The sequence below is a fragment of the Talpa europaea genome (assembly GCF_964194135.1).
Source record: "Talpa europaea genome assembly, chromosome: 6".
Lineage (NCBI taxonomy): Eukaryota > Metazoa > Chordata > Mammalia > Eulipotyphla > Talpidae > Talpa > Talpa europaea.
This window is the reverse complement of record NC_140072.1, coordinates 33434765-33454604: the sequence shown is the minus strand read 5'-3', so window position 1 is coordinate 33454604 and position 19840 is coordinate 33434765. Positions and strand designations below refer to the sequence as shown.

Sequence of the window (19840 nt, the reverse complement as noted above, 5' to 3'; positions counted from 1 at the left end):
TAAGTTAGTTCCACGAAGCAAATACAGAGATACTCCGATTTTTTGACTCAGTTACTGAGTTAAAATACAAGACAAGGTTAATTCTAAATTGATATAATTTATTAAACATGAAATTATTGTGGCTGTTTTTAAACAGTATTTCCGATTTTCTGTTTCTTTAAACATCAAAACAATGTTAAATTGTTAAACAGAAATGGAATGATATAATGGACACTTGTAGGTAACTACTGGTTTAACATGTGATTTTAATGTTCTTTTTCTTTAAGTGGCATAGGCTCTCCCATGAGCCAGTTGGTTTATCCCTGCCTACCTATGTATGCTTGGCTATTTTTGTAATGCAATACTGTATTTTCTTCAGAAGTCTTAATGAAGTAGCCAGCTGCAGAACAATCCTGATCCTTAGATCAAAATGGCTTTCCATGTGGAAGGACTGATAGCAATCATCATATTTTACCTTCTAATATTGCTGGTTGGAATATGGGCTGCTTGGAAAACCAAGAACAGTGGCAGTACAGAAGAGCGCAGCGAAGCCATAATAGTTGGTGGCCGAGACATTGGTCTGCTGGTGGGTGGCTTCACCATGACAGGTAGGTTAAAAGGCTGCCCACTCCCTGCATCCCACCCTTCCTTGGCTGCTTAAAGTGACAAAGCAAATGTTACTCTTTGTCACTTAGGGATTCTTTATGGTCACTGCTTGTATTTTTTAATTAATTTCATTTTTTTTAAACAAAAATAAAATGGTTTCCAGTAGAAGTACTTGAACAAAATTATTTTATATTAAATCACTGTACAGAACTTAAGTGAAACAAATCCAGCTATCTGGACTGTGCAGTCCCTAGAAGCAGAGTAAAAAGAAAGAGATTAAGAAATGTACAAAAGTTTATTAATGTTACAAGTTAACCATTCTGTTAATTAATGTGATAAAGTCAGCATCATGTCATGTTCATTAATATAGGCATGAAGCTTTGGCTTTGAGTTGCCTTAAATGATAAATGTCAATGAATACCATATGATTTAAAACTGATTAAATCAATTTAGGAGCAACACAATTCCAAATTGATCAATGGCCTGTGCTGAAACCTAATTCTCCCACTTAATAAACTAATTTCCTTCTAGGAAGACAAACACATGTTATGGAAGCCACAGAAATGGGGAAAAAAACAGATAACCAGGCACACTGATATGAGAGAAAAACGGTAGGGTGTGTCTTAACAGGAATCCCTCAGCCACCATCTTCAAGCTTCTCCCTTTCAAACCTCTGTGCTGGGAAGAGCCAATATGTTTGTTCTCCTAAGTCCAGAGGTTCTGTTTAAATTGAGTTTTTAAATTTTATATTCTTCTTCATCATTGAAAATAATGTGAAAATTATGCTTTAAATATTGATACATGTTCAATACAATGCTATTTTTATTTTAGAGTCTCAATAGGATTTTAGACATTAGCAACATAAGTCATTCTAACAGGAGTTCAGAATGCCCATTGGATGTGGAATTCCACTGGAAAACACATCCAAATGATACAGAACTTCATTCCAGGGGGCTATTTTAAAATATTCCATCCTCTATATCAAATAGTTTGCCAAACCAGTCTGTGAAGACTGCATCCCCATTTGACCATCTGAGACCTACAATATTCTAGAAAAATTTCTAGGCTATACGTATTATCTTTTCAGATATTCAGCTTTCATGTTTGTTTAACTCTTTGCCAACTATACATGGTTTCATTTGATTTTTATGACATTATAAAAGAGCTCTGTGGTAAGTAAAGAGCAACAAGGTTAACATGGACTAGAGTCAAGGCCAAACCCAAATTTTCTGGCAGCCACTCCCTAGGGTCCCTCCACCATGTGCCGCATGCCGCCCTCTAGCTTTTCTCATATTATTTCTTTATAAAGGTATAGTTTGTAAAGAAGTTTTTTAATCTTCTGTTTCTATTTTTTTATGAATACATACATATATAGAACAATTTATATTGTACAAAATACTTCATATGATGCATAATATACAAAAGTAGATACAAAGACAAAGAATAAGAATCATTCATAAACCTATCATCTGCAGATAAGTTTAGTGAAATGTTGATATAAATATTTTTCTGTTCTTTTCTCTCCTTAATGAACAGTATGCACAATCTTTTATCTTCATTTTTTACAATAGCACAGACATTTATTTCCCTAAAGATCTAGATGTGGTACTGGTATCTGAAGTGGATGAAAATATTGTGATTATATTCCCCTTAGATTCCTCCTATTACAAATAAAATGAGAAGAAAATCAAAAGAAAACCACAAAAGTTGTGATTTCACTCAGAAGACTGATGAAAGAATAAATGAGCAGTTGTATATAAAAATATTTTGTTCATTGTAAATTATTATAATGTTCTATTGTTCTAGTTTTACATTATATTTATTATGTCCATAAAGATAATATCTCTGACTTTGTGTTTTTAAAATCATTCAATCTTTTATCTAACAGGTTATTAAAATGTGTAGAAAACTTTTAATTATATTTTTATAGTGTTGTGGTCTATATTAGTTTTCAAAACCAAAAAAAAAAACCTTAACCAATATCATAATTCATTTAAAATCTGAACTATATTATCTAAACTTCATCATACTCATTTTATTAATTTAATTTATTTATGCATACATGAACTGGGGTGTAGGCCAGAGGGCGGGGGGGCAGGGTGAGAGGATTCACCAGAGACAGAGTAGTAGGCAGATCAACTGAAACACACTACTGAGGGGAGCAGCTGGTGAGACAGGAGAGATATGCTGTGCCATGTGGGTTAGCTCCCTGGCCAAGGATAAAACTCACGTGGCATTGGTTGGTGATAGCTTAATAGCGCTGAGACTTTAACCCCTGCACCACCAGGGAGGCACTCATTGTATGTATTTTATATATGATAGATTGAAAATAAAAATGCAAAAAGAAAATTGATGGATTCTCTTTCAACATAATCAAAGGGTTATGTTTAATCATAATAAGTAGTCATGTCTTCACTTCTACATTATAATATTTGTAGTCATTTGGACACCAGTTATCTTATTGGATGTGAGAGAGGAGACCAACACAATAAAAAATTATTTTTAAATAAGCTTTGTGCCTCTAAGACCACCAGATCATTTATCTTGTGCTGTGAATCATTCTGACGCACTGGTACCAGTCCAATTGGTTAACAGGAAGATAAAGACTCAGATTCTGTGCCTGTGAGGATTCATGTCTTCCAGCTACCCAATCATGGGGGGACCCTTATTAAAATTTCAGCAGAGCTTACAATGATAAAGGCAAATAATAGTATTTACTATTTGTTGCACCCATGCAACAAATAGTATGAGGATAAGAGTAGCTCCTGTAAATGTATTCAGCAACTTTAGGATTTTGTACATAAACATTCCCTATAAATGTACTTATAAAATCCCATTGCAAGAAGGTCCTTCCATACTAATCTTTCAAAAATAGCACAACCCAAAAACATTTTCTCTTCTTTGATTTGTGTTTGGATTAAAAGTCAGATACATTCTGGTATGAACACAATAAAAATGCTTGTCATGGACAGTTTCATAGACATTACTTATTTTACTTGCATTCTGCAATATCTTAGAGCATTTTTCAGTCAATTTTTTCCCAATTGGATTATACATCCTAGAATCGTCATGTCTGATGTTTCTTGCCCAATTCTGTTCTGCATACTTTTGCGTATTTTAAGTATTTTAATATAGCCTTAAAAAGATATAAACTGCAAAGATTTAAGCATTCTGTTTACCTTTGTTTTCCAGCAAGAATCAAATATTATATTGTCTTCTCAGAGAAAATGGTAGCATTTTCACATATTTCTTGATTCAAAATTATTTAAGAAAAACATGTTTCCTTTACCTCCTTTCTGCAGCTATTGCACTACAGAAATTTTTTAATTATAACTGAAGGAGACATAATCCTTGTTATTCTCTACGAAATATCTTACTTACTACGAGACACAGATCAGAAAATAAGTTCAAACTGGTATATAGCCGACATTGTAAACTCTTCTTAGAGCTCACCTCAGCCCTACATGTGCATTGGCTACTTGGGAAGGCTACTTGGGAAGAGAGAAGTAATTTAAACTCATTTTAAATACCCTGAAGAAAAAAAAATATCATCTCTCCTTCCTTTTCTCGCTTAGAAATTTAAGACAGTAAGTGTAACATAGTTATGGTACAGGATAGATTTGCCAAAATCTGATAGATTTAGATGTTTAAGAAGCAACTCTATTAATGAAAAGTACATACACTCATAGCCAACCATGCACATGCACACAGAGACACACATACACACAACATCAAACACATCACTCCTTGAGGGAAATGGCCATAACAAGTGTAAAAAGATCATTGGAATTAAAACAGGAAGATCTTGGGCCTTCCTGGTGGCTTATGGGTTAAGTCTCAGCACAATACCATGGCCTGAGTTCCATCCCCCAGCAAGGGAACTAACCTACATGGAACAGCAGACCTCTCCTGTTGCACCCACTGCTCCCCTCAGAAATGTATTCAGTAGATCTGTTCTGCTCCCCACTTTGTCTCTGGTGAATCCTCTCACCCCCTGCACCTCTGGCCTACATCCCAGTTCTTCTATGCAAAATAAATAACAATTTTACAATAACAGAATAATTCTTTTAAAAAAAACAACAGGAAGGTCTTGAAATAACACACGACCCCATGTTATGGAGGCTGAGAATACTACCAAGAATAGAAATAGTCATATAAGCTATTGTATGGGATCTCAGACTATGATACATATCATATATAATATAATATTATATATGATCTATATAATATATGCAAAATATATCCTATATTACCCTTTAAAATTGTTCATGATTAAATGGATATAGAAAACATCTGGAGCAATGCTGTCCAATAGAAATATAACATGAACCCTAAATGCAATGTTACATTTTCTACAAACCACTTTAAAAAACATAAAAGAAATAGATGAATTAATGTAAATAGAATTATTTAGCTCAATACATTGAAAATGTTTTCATTTCACTGTGTAGTCAATTAAAAAAATTATTGAGACATCTTACATTTATTTCCCACAATAAGTATTTGAAAACCAGTGTGTATTTTTTTAAAAGATTTATTTTTATTTATACAAGAACTGGGATACAGGCTAGAGGCATGGGAGGGTGAGATAATTCACCAGAGACAGAGCAGGGAGCAGAACAGGCAGACAACCGAAGACACTGCTAAAAGGAGCAGTGGGCGAGACAGAAGAGGTCTGCCACACCATGTAGGTATCTCTCTGGCTGGCCGGGAATCGAACCCGCACTGTAGAGGCTGTGGACAGCGTCACAACGCTGCACTCAACCCGCTGCACCACGGGGTAGGCCCACCAGTGTGTATTTAAGTCATAGCATATCTCAATCCAGACTAAATAGCCCCATTTCTGTGCTCAATAGTTACATGAGGCACTGTGTTTCACTGAGTAGGTTTAGGGTATAAGAGCATGACAGTGTCTTTTCCTCACTTTTCATTCTATTTCAGCCACCTGGGTTGGAGGTGGTTACATCAACGGGACAGCTGAAGCAGTGTATGTACCAGGTCATGGCCTAGCTTGGGCTCAGGCACCAATAGGATATGCTCTTAGCCTGGTTTTAGGTAAGTGAGACTTCAAACTTTAGTGACCCATTCAGTAAAACTTACAGATTCAAGTATGGAATAACAATCAAACAATGGGCATAACTATTCTGGAACTATTCTGGAGAAATGTTTCCAGAAATCTCTAAGTAGCAGGATACTATTGCTTAGATTACTTGATCTCTTGATTATGGAATACATTAAAAAAAAAATGAAGTAACCTCTTGATTTTTACAGTTATCAAAGCATTAACATTTAAATGTTAAAGTTAACATTTAAATGTTAAAGTTAACATTTTTTCTTTCAAAAAATCCATATTATTTCAAAAATAATGTGGATATAGCATTAAAAAATGAATCAACTTGAATTGTACCAAAATTTCCTTTTTCAAGTCAAACTAATAAAATATCAAGAATATTAAATAACAGAGCTCCTAATTATTTTTTGCCCCCAAAGTACTTTCACTAAATCTTATGTTTATTCAAAATGTCTGAATTCTATGCTGAGAGACGAATGCATGAAGGCATTTTACATTTTATTATTACTTTTAAAAATTTATTTTTAATTGAGGTAATATTTGGATATCCCCATCAGGTACTGCCACCATCAATCAAATATGGTGTCTAGTCTGCTACCACAGTCTACTGTGCTCTCTTCCCTCTTCAGTCTAAACCATCCCTCCCCACCCCCTTCTGTTTTGTAGTTAATTTTTAAAAATTCTGTAGTCAACTTTCAAGCTTATCTTTATCTGAATTTTGGTTTAGTTTCTCTATAGTCCACATATTAGTGATACCACCCCATTTTTATCTTTCTCCTCATTTCCCTTTTTGTAATGAGTACCACACTGGTCCATGTTTTTTGATCAAAATGTATCAGATACACCAATCAATTGACCTTTAGATGTAAGCAAGCATGAACATGTTGAGAAATTTTATTTGGTTGCTAAATATTTCTTGATTTTGTACTCACAGAAAGGTATTTCAGAATGGCTCACAACACATAAACGTGTTCTAAAATATTCATTTTCCTTAAGAAATTACAGCACAGTAAAACAGAGGAAAAGACTATTATTTTTCTCAGAAACACTTGTTTAATTTCTTGTAGGTGGTCTGTTCTTTGCAAAGCCCATGCGTTCCAGGGGATACGTGACAATGTTAGATCCATTTCAGCAGATCTACGGAAAGCGCATGGGTGGGCTTCTATTTATTCCTGCACTAATGGGAGAGATGTTCTGGGCAGCAGCCATTTTCTCTGCCCTAGGTAAGGACCATAGCTGAATCTGTCTGCTTATCTGAACATCAGATATGTTACTTGGCTTTCTTTAGTCGCAGGTCAGCCTACCCTCAACCTCTCTCACGCGATTAATGCAGCCTTCTCCCTGCTTGCAATTCTGGCTCTTCCTGCAGTCTCCACATGTTAGTTGGACTCATCCTTATAAAGCACAAATTTGATTTTGCCCTGTTACTGCTTAAAACCACATGAAAACTCATATGATGTTTATGACTGTGACTCTGATTCTCTCATCATTTCCCACCTCCTTCCTTTCAGAACTGTAATTCTCTCTTGCCTCTGACACTTTACAAATCTAAGTGTCCTCTGCTTTGGACTCACCTCCACTCTGTCTTTCACATCCACTTAGTTAACTAGGAAGTATCATTCAAGTCCTCCTTCAGAAGTCATTTCCTCAGAGGAATCATCCTGAATTGCTGGATGCCTTACATATGAGCTTCTTTAGGCACCTAAATTTTGTTCTTATTGGACTTATCATGTTGTATAATTATTTGCCTGTTAACTTATTCCATGTCCAATATCTAACCTCACAAAAGATATTACACATTTTTTAAAGATTTATTTATTAATCCATCCAAGAGCTGGGGTACAGGCCAGAGATGTGGGGGGTGAGAGGATTCACCAGAGACAGAGTGGGGAACAGAACAGGCAGACTGACTGAAATACACTGCTGAGGGGAGCAGCAGGCAAGACAGGAGAGTTCTGCTTCATCATGTGGTCTGTCCCTGGCCGGCCAGGGATCGAACTCATGCTGCAGAGGCTGTGGATTGCTTCAGAGAGTAGTGCTTAACCGCTTGCGCCACCAGAGAGGCCCTATTATACATTTTTTGAAGGCAGGTACTATGCCTTGTGAATGAATGAATGAATCAGTCAATCAATCAATCAATCATTCAACTATAGCTGTATTTTCTTCTAACAAGAAAAAAAAAATCTTTGTTTCTCCTCAAAATAACCCCATCACTTCATAAAGTATTGGGTTGTGGAAATGTTTAGGGAAATAGGAAATGAACTTAAAGCCTTTAGGGGCTTATTTACCGCCAAGATCACATAATGCTAAGGACAATCTGTCCTTGGCTTTTGGAGTCTTAACCCATTTGTGAGATTCAGAAAACAAGAAATAGTAGGAGTTCTTCAGGCTCAATATGCTCCCTTTTGATCAACGGAAATCTAAACTAACCACCAATGTTAACTTCCTACTTGAAGTTCAACACTATTGGAAGTTCCACAACCTTCCTCAGTGAGTTTTGTTATTGTTTGGCATAAATACATCCATATATTTCACTCTCCATATGTTTTACCCTCCACCTCTTACAAATGGATATAAAAGATTAGAGCCACAAATGGAAATAAAAGGCTAACATCCACAATTAGACTCTGATCAGAACAAAAGTAAGATAAAATTAATTCCCTTCTGTATGAAATATTCTAGATTACAAACTTTTTTTTTCGTATTAGTGTTATCAGATCTGGCCTCTGCAATTTCATGTAGGTATATAACTTTTGATTCTTTCTCTCTCGTACTCCTGTATAATCTTATATTTTCTTGAACTCCAACTGTAAAACAAAGGAGTGATATGATGAAGAAGAGAATTTGATAGAAAATACTGTAGCAAACTCAGCATAAATATTGCATTTTTGTAATGCTAGATGATAATTTTCTACAACTACCACTGCACTTTAATCCTAATAAAATTGTATGTGCAAATAAACCTTCCTTCTAACCTTGGTCTCATTAGCTAAGAAGCATTTGTAGTTTATTTTTCATCGGTTTCAACAGCAAAAAATTGGGTCTTAAGGACAAACTACCTGCTGATATATAAAAAAAAGGAGTGGGCTGAATATCTAACAGAAAGTAAAATGTTCACTTACTGAAAAAAAAAAAGGGGGTTGATTTATATAACAGAGCCCTGAAATAGGATTAATAAACTAATATTTCTAAAGTATTCCAAAGATGAAACAATAGCTAAACTCAGAACTTTACTGCAAGTAGTTATTCTTGTGTGTGTATGTAGGTGGGGGGTATATTTCTATATGTATTTCAATGTATATGTAAAGTGTATTTCTTTCTCCCTCTACATAAGCACACATAAACATATGAAAACATTACTGCTGTTGCTTGATTTTCATGCCCTGGTAATAAGACTGGATGTGTATTTTTATTTAACAACTATTTTCTTCACAAATGTAAAAACTATTGCTACTTCACTATGAATGTGCATATATACCACTGAAACATAGGAGATTCTTAAGTTATCTGGTATAAATGGAAAACATCCTTACAGCGTTTTAAAAAATATATATATTTATGCTTCTAACAGTTCAGATTAAGTGAATTTTTTAGAACTTTATTTTTATGACTGAATTAGTAGGCTAATATTTTATAGAAGAACTGGGAGTATAAAATTGATTTTAATCACTACAAATGAATTAATTATTTAAGAAATAATTTAGAGGGAAATTCATACCAATTTAATAATGATATAAAGGTGGGTGATTTCTCTAAAAGCATGAATTACAACCAAATGGCAGCACCTATACAATGCCAAATCTTTAGGATTCTAGTTCAGTGATGTTTCTTCTATCACATATAGTCTAGCTACTTTTTGAAGATGGATGTACTAGAAATTAAAAATTTCACTAATCTGTGAAAAATAAGTTAGCTTTCAAAAGATAAGGTATTATTAAACTTTTCATAATTCATAATATACAACTAAAATATTATTAAAATTGAGAATAGTCAAAAAGATGAATGACAAAGACTTTCAGATAAAGTTTTAACACAAAGGATATTATTTCAGGAAAAATTGTGTTAAATACCTACACAACAATTGCTCAGTCAGTTATCCAAAATTTATCTCTTTCTTTGATCCTACAAGTCCTTACCAAACTTTTTATTATTTGGTTTTTACTCAAGAAAGTAACTTCACTGTGTTACTAAAACACTAATAATATTTTTTAAATTGGTATTGCATACTTTTACTTTAGACCAAAATCTTATAATGCTCTTTGGGATGACTGATTTTCGTCTTTATTGGGTTGCATACATTATTAGCATGCAATTGAGGAGTGGTAGTAGAATGCAAGATTGCAATTAATGATACAAAAAAATAACATATATATATATGTATGTTAGCAAGCCTATCATCACTGTATTTGAAATATGCAATATAAATTCTACAGTTTTTATAAACAATGGGGAAAGGGTTTGTGAAGCAAGAAGTAACTTCTGAACTAGCAGTCCAAGAACCATAGTAGTCCAGCTCTCCAGATCACTCATATCCTCATTGGAAATAAAGACATCAACAAACACAATAACCACAACCACGGGGACTATAACTGAGATGAGAAAGCATACACTACAAAAATGAAGAATGATGTAAAAAATATATAAAATAAACAAATAACGCACAATAACAAAGCCGTAAGTTAAGAAAAATGTAAGTTTGATTTCTAAGGAAGGTTTAAATTTTTGATGATAAAACTACTTAAAACCACAATGTTGAAATCTCAGGTCTCTTTAGTATATTAGTATCCTAGGACTATGATTGGAATGGTCCACCAATTAAATAAAATAAAAATGATCATTCACAGAGTTGAAAGACAAAACATTGATAGGTGGAATTTACTAATCTTATTATTTTCTCCTACAAAGTTGTCTAAAACCTTGGTACCTTATACTATCTGTCCTCTAACAAAATATAGAAGGATCAGAGTTAATGAAAAATAGCAAATAAATATGAACTGTAAAATATGGGAATGGATGACTATGCTTATGGGACAGGCTTGCTTTTCTCATGGATGTGAGCAAATATATTGCCTATGTTTAGTTAAGTCAGTTTCAAACAAATGGTAGAATTATCTCAAGTTCTTATAATAGTAGTAAACTTATCATGTTTCATGAAATTTCATAATCATATCATTTGGGCATATCCACATAAATAATTTAGCAAAGCACTAATTTCAGAAAGAAGGAATTTAAAAAAAATCAATACTTACATAAATATATAAAAGTATATGCATAGTCAATTTTTTGAGATATAAAACTTGCAATATAAAATTCACAATTATCATCCAATATATTTCATATTTCAATATTTACTAGAGTAAAATATCTACTATTCCTGAACTTTCAATATATTTTTGCATGGGAAGCAGAATCCATTTCAGACCTTGACCAACAGTGTCCTCTTATTTGCTTTTTAACAGGAGCCACTATCAGTGTGATCATTGATATAGATGTACATGTTTCTGTCATCGTTTCTGCACTCATCGCCATTCTGTATACCCTAGTGGGGGGCCTGTACTCTGTGGCCTATACTGATGTTGTTCAGCTTTTTTGTATTTTCATAGGACTGGTAAGTGGGACATTCACCGAGCTTTCTCTTCCTTTGTTTCCCTTCCTCCCTTCCTCTTAAATCTTCCTCCCTTCCTTCCTACCCTGCATCCCTCCACCCTTTTCCTTCATTTCATATTCCCTTTATTTCCTTTCTCTTATTGTAAAAGAGATGGAGGCATTTTATACCAACTCAGTCAAAATTAATTGAAATATTACTTTCCTTCAGGAGCGATACACCGTAAAATGTATACTATTTTAAAATTTCAATTTCTCTAGGAGTTAATTGCATGAAAATCCCTAGTGTCTCTGTTAGATTTTGACAATGTATCTATCATCAGTTTACTTTTTAGACAAGTTTGGAGTTTCCTTTCCTTCATTTCAAAATGTGATGGAAATTTACATATGATCTTTTTTAAGTTTTGAAGACAACACACTTTTCTCAGAGTATGCTCATGGGACATAAAAATTGTCCTGTAGAAAAAAACTGTGGGTTTCACCTATCTGGAGCCTAAAAACAAACTCAAAAAAGGCTTAAATATGTATGACTGGAGAGATTTATTATGCATGACTAAGTAAAAAGTACCGTATAATTATAAGACAGGGGGATTATTGCATCAGGTATTGCAACTATAATACAACCACCAACATCCATCATCTACCACCATTGTCCACTGTGCTTCCTTCCCTTTTTGATATTACCCTTCCCCAAACCTTTAACCCACATTGGATGCTCCAGTTCTACTGTCAGCTTTCAAGTGTTAGTTTTTTTTTTTTAATTTTTTTTAGGCTTATGTTATGGAATAATGTTTTTTTTTAAGATTTATTTATTTATGCATAGAAGCACTGGTGTACAGGCCAGAGGTATGGGAGGGGTGAAAGGATTCACCAGAGATAGAGTGGGGAACAGAACAGGCAGACTGACTGAAATACACTGCTGAGGGGAGCAGCAGCAGTCAAGACAGGAGAGGTCTGCTGTGCAATGTGGGTAGCTCCATGGCCAGCCGGGGAATCAAACTCATCCTACAGAGGCTGCAAACAGCTTCACAGCGCTGTGCTCAACCCCTTGCACCACCAGGGAGGCCCTCAAGTGTTAGTTTTTAAGCTTATCTTTAAGTGACTCTTAGTTTACTCTATATTCCACATTAGTGACACCGGACGGCATTTATCTTTCTCTGTCTGACTTAATACACTTAGAATTAACCCTTCTAGCCCCATGCATGTTGCCAAAAATGGCATGAGTATACCTTTTATGATCACTGAGTAAATAAATATTCATTGTGTATCTATACCACATCTTCTTGATTCACTCACTCATCTGTTTTGGGGCACATAGGTTGTTTCCATAATTTGGCTATCGCAAATATCACTGCAATAAATATGGCAGTGCAAGTTTCCTTTTCCAATTTTTTTTTTTTGAAGTTTTTGAGTAGATGCCTTGGAGTGGAATTACTGGGTTGAATGGCAGATCCATTTTTAACGTTTTGAGGCAACTCCTCTCTGCTTCCCCTAAAAGTTGCACCAGTGTACCGGGTTCCCATTTCTCCACATCCGTGTCAGCAATTGTTTCTGGTCTTTTCAATATGGGTCATCCTCATAGATGTGGGATGGTATCTAGTTAAGGCCCTATAAATTTGACTGAATAAAGGTCAAATATTGTTTGCTTTCCAAATTTCAAATTGCTATACATGCATATGTTTAAATCAATTAATTTAACCATGTCCTCTCAAATTCTCTAATTCTGTTTATTTTACCAACATTGTAATCTAAAGACTGTTGAGTCTCTCTTCATAACACTTTTTCATACCAAGATTTGTTTCACCACCAATTTGTCAATCAATTTTTTTCTTGTAATTTTAATGAATGGGTATCTTTTCCTAGTTCAGATATTAAAAGTGTGCCTATGTGTGTATAAGTACAGATAAGCTTCTAAAATTGAACGCTTTCTTCTCAAAGTGTTTCTAGTGACTGTTCCTATAATTGATATGACATGGTATGATAAAGCACAAAAGCAGATATTATGTTACCTTAATTTTTCTAAATTAGTATTTCATGGCATGCCACAGAGAATACAATTTCTATAAAAGAAATGACTGAACTTTCTGGTAAATAAAAAAAAAATAGGTCAGTGAATCTCTCGTATATTAGACAGTTAAAAATCATAGCATAACCCTCTAATGTCACTTTTTGGTTACAGTGGATCAGCGTCCCTTTCGCTCTAGCACACCCTGCAGTTAGTGACATTGGGTTCACAGCTGTGCATGTCAAATACCAGAAGCCTTGGCTGGGTACCATTGAATCATCTGAAGTCTACACTTGGCTTGACAGTTTTCTATTGTTGGTAAGTGATGATTTCATCTGAAGAATGCAATGTAATTTTTCCCCAAATCAAATGCATTTTCAACATTGCGATGTTTGTAAATTTCACCTATTGACCCATGTCTGTTTCTGAATTGACTACCTTCTGTTCGAAGAATAGTCACCTACTGACTGTGTTGTGGTGACTGACTAGCATAAAAGTGGAGAACAAATGAGACCTTAAAGAGAAAACATCCTGGGTTTATGTAAGGTGTAGCCACATTTCTTTTGTGCTATAGTTAAGGAACACCATGCCCTACTCCCAGATACCTCCCCCAATTTGAGAGCCAAGTCATCTGAAAGTTTTAATTTACATTATGTATTAGCATTAAAGCCATTTTCTTCTAAAATAAATAACTCATTTAGTCACTAATTACCAAATAAGTAAATTAGTGTGTTATAAAGTTGTTAGTGTATAAGATAGGTTGGGAAGGGAGATGTCACTAAAAAGAAAGCCAAGAATGAAACCCTAGGAAGTCAGAAGCTGTTTGGAAACAAGCAGGACCTCAGGGCAAAAGGGTTGGCAGAGCCAGGAGTGGCACCAAAGAAATTAAGATATGACAGAGTGGAAGAAGAGGAGAACATCAAAAGAAATACCAGAGAGTTTATGATGTTAATAATTAGATGGGTTACACATAAAATAAAACACTGTGTTTGGTTTTAAAGTAAGAAATAAATTATATTTAATATCATAATTAATAGGAAATTATTTATTTTTGCTTCCTCTTTATAGGGGTCACAATAATCTGTAATTATACATTGTGAGTTTGGTTCATTGCCAGATTTTAGCACTAAAAGCATGTGTGTCTGTCCCAGTAAAAACTTTCTTGGTAAGGTAGATACATAAAAGCAAATGTTTCCTATAGTGGGTAGGAGAGCTTCTTTCCCAATAATTACTAAGAAATGTGCTGACTGAAGTTATCCTGGAATGGTTTACTATTATGAATTGAGTGGAGAAACAAATTAAATATTATGTGTGTGTAATTATACCTGCACGGCACGTATTTTTATGACTACATGGAGGAGATGATGAGATTCAGACAAATTGAGCCATTTGTTGATAATCAGAGAATCAAGACCCCAAAGTCCTTTACCCTGCATCATACTTTAGTTTTCAGATTTGGTTTACAAACTATATGATTTAGAATAGATGATCACACCCTTCAGATTTATCTCATTTTAAAAACACCTAATAGTTGTTAATTGCCTCCAAATCATTCTGAGATCCTATGGTTCTCATATAGACGCTGGGTGGAATCCCATGGCAAGCCTACTTCCAGAGGGTTCTCTCTTCGTCGTCAGCCACCTATGCTCAAGTGCTGTCCATCCTTGCAGCTTTTGGGTGCTTAGTTATGGCTCTACCAGCCATACTCATTGGGGCCATTGGCGCATCGACAGGTAGGTCTCTTGCCGTTTTACTAATCAACCCGCTCAGATTATCAATTACTATCCAGCTGTCCTCCTTCCCCCATTTTTTCTCTCACTCCCACATAGTGGTTTATCATGTTTACACATATACAAGATTTTGTCATTTCACTCCATTTTTGTGGTACTTTGCTAAATTTTAGCACTAAAAATAGATGTTTGTCCCCCCTCCAAAAAAAATTTCCTGGTTAAGAAGGCAGGAAAACGTGAAAACAAATGTTTCCTGTGGTGATGACGAGCTTCTATCCCAAGAATTATTAAGAAATGTGTTTGCTGAAATTGTTATGGAGTTCAATAAATTGTATTATAGTTCAGTTGTCTCTAATTTTTTTGACTGCTCACCCCACCAATAACACATTTGTTAGAACCCCTCCCATGCTGGTGTATTTATTAATTGTGTATGTGTAATCCTGTCAGCAGTGGTTCTGTGCCAATGTGACATCACCTAAAGACAGGTAAGAAAAAAAAAACCTACTTTTGACGAAACACCCAGGGATTCTATTTTAACAATTTAAAATAGAAGCAGATACCAGTGTTTTTTAAAGTCCCCTTAGTGAGTCAAAGCATAGCTTTTGTTGCATGTCATGTTGTTGTCATCACCATGACCACTTAAGGACCTCTTTGAATTTGAGATTACTGCTTTATATTTTTAGTAATTTGTTAAGTAAGAGTTTTATTTCAGAGAGAAATGAATCAATAAGTTTATAGGCAAAGATAAACTAAGATTGTAAGTCTTAGTTTAAAAGCAAAAAGCATGTTGAAATGTTTATCTCCCAGTTAGTCTCTACATAGAACATTTTTTTTAAATCTCACTCTTAATTTGATTAAGCTTATTAATAACTCCTGACCAGATGTTTCCATGCTATACCATTTTTAAGAGAATTTCATGAAAAATATATTATATTAACCCAAATTCAAAAGACACCTCTAAGTAAAGGTAATTAAATAGACAAGAGGAATCCACCTTCCAGTCAGCTGTGTTTTCTAAAGATGATCCAGAATGATGCTCATATGACTCTTTTGATTTTCAATTAATAAAATTATTTATTTATTTAATTTTCAAAGAGCAGTCATGTTTTATAGGACACACTATTTATTCTAGCTATTTATTCATGTCATAAACACTAAAAAAAAAACGGCTGACAATAAAGACGATGTGTCTTTGAATAAAAGACAGCATTTATAGCAGAATCAGAAAACATATCAGACCATACTTTGTATGTGTGTGTTAAGAAAAAAGTGAACAGCAAAACAAGCCAATGGAAAGCCTATTTTTTCTTTGAATTAAGTATACACTACATCTGTATTTCTGACACTGTAATATCTCAGATAATGCTATAAAATTGGTTTCACCAAAGCATGACTTTGAGCAATTGTGATGGAAAATGAGGAGGGAAAGAATGGTAGGAGCTAATGTAAATCACTATTTGACCCTATAATCAAGATAATATAGAAGTTAAACAAATAAAAAAGGAACTATACTAACGTACATTTAAAGGTTGCATTGTATGCTTCAGCAGATGCTAGTAAAACTGAACAGTCAAGAAGCTGTGTATTCAAAGAAAAAATTTGTGTTAAAATTCTTTTTGTCACAGAATACAAAAACTCCTGAAACTCAGAACTATATTTTTTATTCAATAAAAAGAATCTGTCCTTGTCTAGCATGCCTCCCAATTCCAGTAAATGAAATGTGATGCAAACAGGAATTTAGTTGAGAGAAAAATAATGCTGAGGAAGCCCCCAACCCAGCTTGTATCCAGGAAGAGAGTGGGTGATAATAACCTACTCTTGTCTTAATCCATTTATGCATGGATAACTTAGGAATGCAGCAGCAAGTATCCTCTCACATCTCCCAATAGTTGAAGAAATAATCTGAATCAATATAAAAACATTTGTTTCTGTGACTCTGTTCATGTACTGCCACCACTGCAGAAGAAAAATATGTATCTCACCACCACATTCTATGGAGATCCCATGAATAAGACAAGATGAAGCAAACAGAATTAGAAGCCAGGGCAATAGAAGATAATTTTACTTGACCAGTATGTGGACTTCCCACCTAATAAGACTAACATATCTAATTAGAGTAATTAAACATCCTGCTGATTAGACTAATTCATACATTCTGAATTTACTCCAAAAGCTACTAGTTAATGGGATGACACTCCCTTTTCCCACCCCAAAGGTTAAATAACATATGGCTCTCTGGTTGTTGTTATGTTTGTTGTTTCTTTTCAACAGATTGGAACCAGACTGCATATGGGTTTCCAGATCCCAAGACTAAAGAAGAAGCAGACATGATTTTACCAATTGTCCTGCAGTATCTTTGCCCTGTGTACATTTCTTTCTTTGGTCTTGGTGCAGTTTCTGCTGCTGTTATGTCATCAGCAGATTCTTCTATCTTGTCAGCAAGTTCAATGTTTGCTCGGAACATATATCAGCTTTCATTCAGACAAAATGTAAGAACAATTTTCTCAAAACATAATTTATTATGGTTGTTATTTCTGTCGTTGTATTTATTATGTATATAGTATTATGTGCTTATTAATATTGGTATAACATCTGACTTACTTTGATTAAGCACATAAGGTTAAATAATGAATTTTATTTATTTTGGAAGCAAATTTTTTAATGCTGTTATTCATGTTAATAATGAAAGAAACAAATCAATATAACTACAACCCAGGAGATGCAGTCATATTGGTATAATATAAACTTCTTTTTCTGATGAATGAGTAATGAAACCTAAAATATGTTAGAAAAACTTTGAGTTTAATTAAATATAAGAAACTTGAGATCTCTAGTAGAGGCAGAACATGGTAAGTTATCTCATGTATTTGTGTAACATCTGTCATTCTCTTCACTTTATAAAATCTGTCTTTGTGAAGAAAAAAGCCTTATAATTTGACTTTTAATTAAATTGAGTAGGTACAGAACAGCACGATATTGTGTTCACTATCAAGGGACTACTAGCCCCTCTCCACCTTCTTGCATGAATAAAAATTTGCCTTACACAGGGTTTTCTAAGTAATAGTTAACAAAGCTTGCTTTTTAAGGTGTTTAGCCTTAAAGATGTTAGGGCTCTGAGGGAGAAAGGAAGCAAGGATAAGCCAAGCCTCCTCATTGTCACATAGGACTATTCCAAAACATATAAAGCTTTATTATATTTTTATTCCTCTATTATATCTTGTAAGCACATCCTGCCTCTCTCTCTTCAGGGAAAAGAAAGGGCAATCTATGCCCCTGCAAGTGGTAAATATAAACCCTCCCAAAGGTGCCCAAGAGTGCCATCTAGATAGTTTATTCTGAATAGTTTTGTTTAGTCAATAGATTGAGCCATTAAAATCAGAGGAATTCTTTAGACCACTTTTAAAGACATAAGTGCATCTCATTTTCCACTTAAAGGAGCAAATTGAGTAAAAAACTAACATTATTGCACTTTCTTGCAGGCAACAGACAAAGAAATTATTTGGGTCATGAGAATCACAATATTTGTGTTTGGAGCTTCTGCAACAGCCATGGCCTTGCTAACCAAGACAGTGTATGGGCTCTGGTACCTCAGCTCAGACCTTGTGTACATCATCATCTTCCCACAGCTGCTCTGTGTGCTCTTCATCAAGGGAACCAATACATATGGAGCCGTGGCAGGTTATGTTTCTGGCCTATTCCTGCGAATAACTGGTGGGGAACCATACCTGTACTTGCAGCCCTTAATCTTTTACCCTGGTTACTACCCTGATAAGGATGGCATATATAATCAGAAGTTCCCATTTAAAACCCTTGCCATGGTTACCTCATTCTTAGCCAACATTTGTTTCTCTTATCTAGCCAAATATCTATTTGAAAGTGGAACCTTGCCACCAAAATTAGATGTATTTGATGCTGTTGTTGCAAGGCACAGTGAAGAAAACATGGATAAGACAATTCTAGTCAAAAATGAAAATATTAAATTAGATGAACTTGCACCTGTAAAGCCTCGACAGAGCATAACTCTCAGCTCAACTTTTACCAATAAAGAGGCCTTCCTTGACATTGATTCCAGTCCAGAAGGGTCTGGAACTGAAGATAATTTATAATGACCACATCTAAGTAAATTACTGCTTTCTCAAGCAAAGCACTATAACTGGTTAGTCCTGGAAGAATGATTTGCAGCATATTAAAATATATGTAAAACATAGACAACATTCAGGAGGACAAAAATCCATATAAAAGTGCAATTGCACAGATACAAGCCAAGCTAGAAGGAAACAACTATGAAAGCGACAACTTTCTCACTCATCAATATTTCATCCTCATTTGACTGACTCCAGATAGTTTTACTAAGTACTCACAAATTATTAAAGCTCCACTCAAACAACAGACCACCAAATGGAGTATTTATCTTCTTATTATGATAAAGGAAGTATATATGAAAGCACTTAGGAAACTGAATAGTCTTACTCCAAACTTTTCTAATGTACAGGTGAGTCTTGTTTAATTATCACACTGACGCTATGAGAATAGCGTTTTGTCACTCCAGCGAATGGTATAGTTATTAACCCTCTGATTGTCTTGATGTGACGAATAACCCTTTCATTCATGTTCCTAACTGTAACATTTGCTAAATATGCAATATGTTTTTCTTTTAGTGGTAACATGTGTTAATCTGAGCACAGGCAAAGCAAATCCAATAAGCATTGTATGGCAGCATTTCTTTATGGGCAAAATGATAGGAAAACAGAACCCATCCTAGTAGAAGTGCACTGGCCTCCATTGAGTGTTGTCTCTACCTGCCATTTCCATTGAGAAGGTTACCTGGAGCAGGAAGGCACAATT

At 34.7% G+C, this 19840-nt stretch overlaps 1 protein-coding gene across 1 annotated transcript; it reads left to right on the top strand.

Moving 5' to 3' along the window:
• Nucleotides 1-409: 409 nt before the first annotated feature.
• SLC5A7 (solute carrier family 5 member 7) lies at nt 410-19101 on the top strand (the record flags this gene model as incomplete). The annotated part of the gene is made up of 8 exons (XM_084234536.1): nt 410-587; nt 5527-5640; nt 6724-6879; nt 11116-11264; nt 13440-13583; nt 14845-14998; nt 17267-17484; nt 18475-19101. 8 exons carry the CDS (start codon nt 410-412, stop codon nt 19099-19101), a joined length of 1740 nt encoding a protein of 579 aa, XP_084090662.1.
• Between the last annotated feature and the right edge of the window lie 739 nt (nt 19102-19840).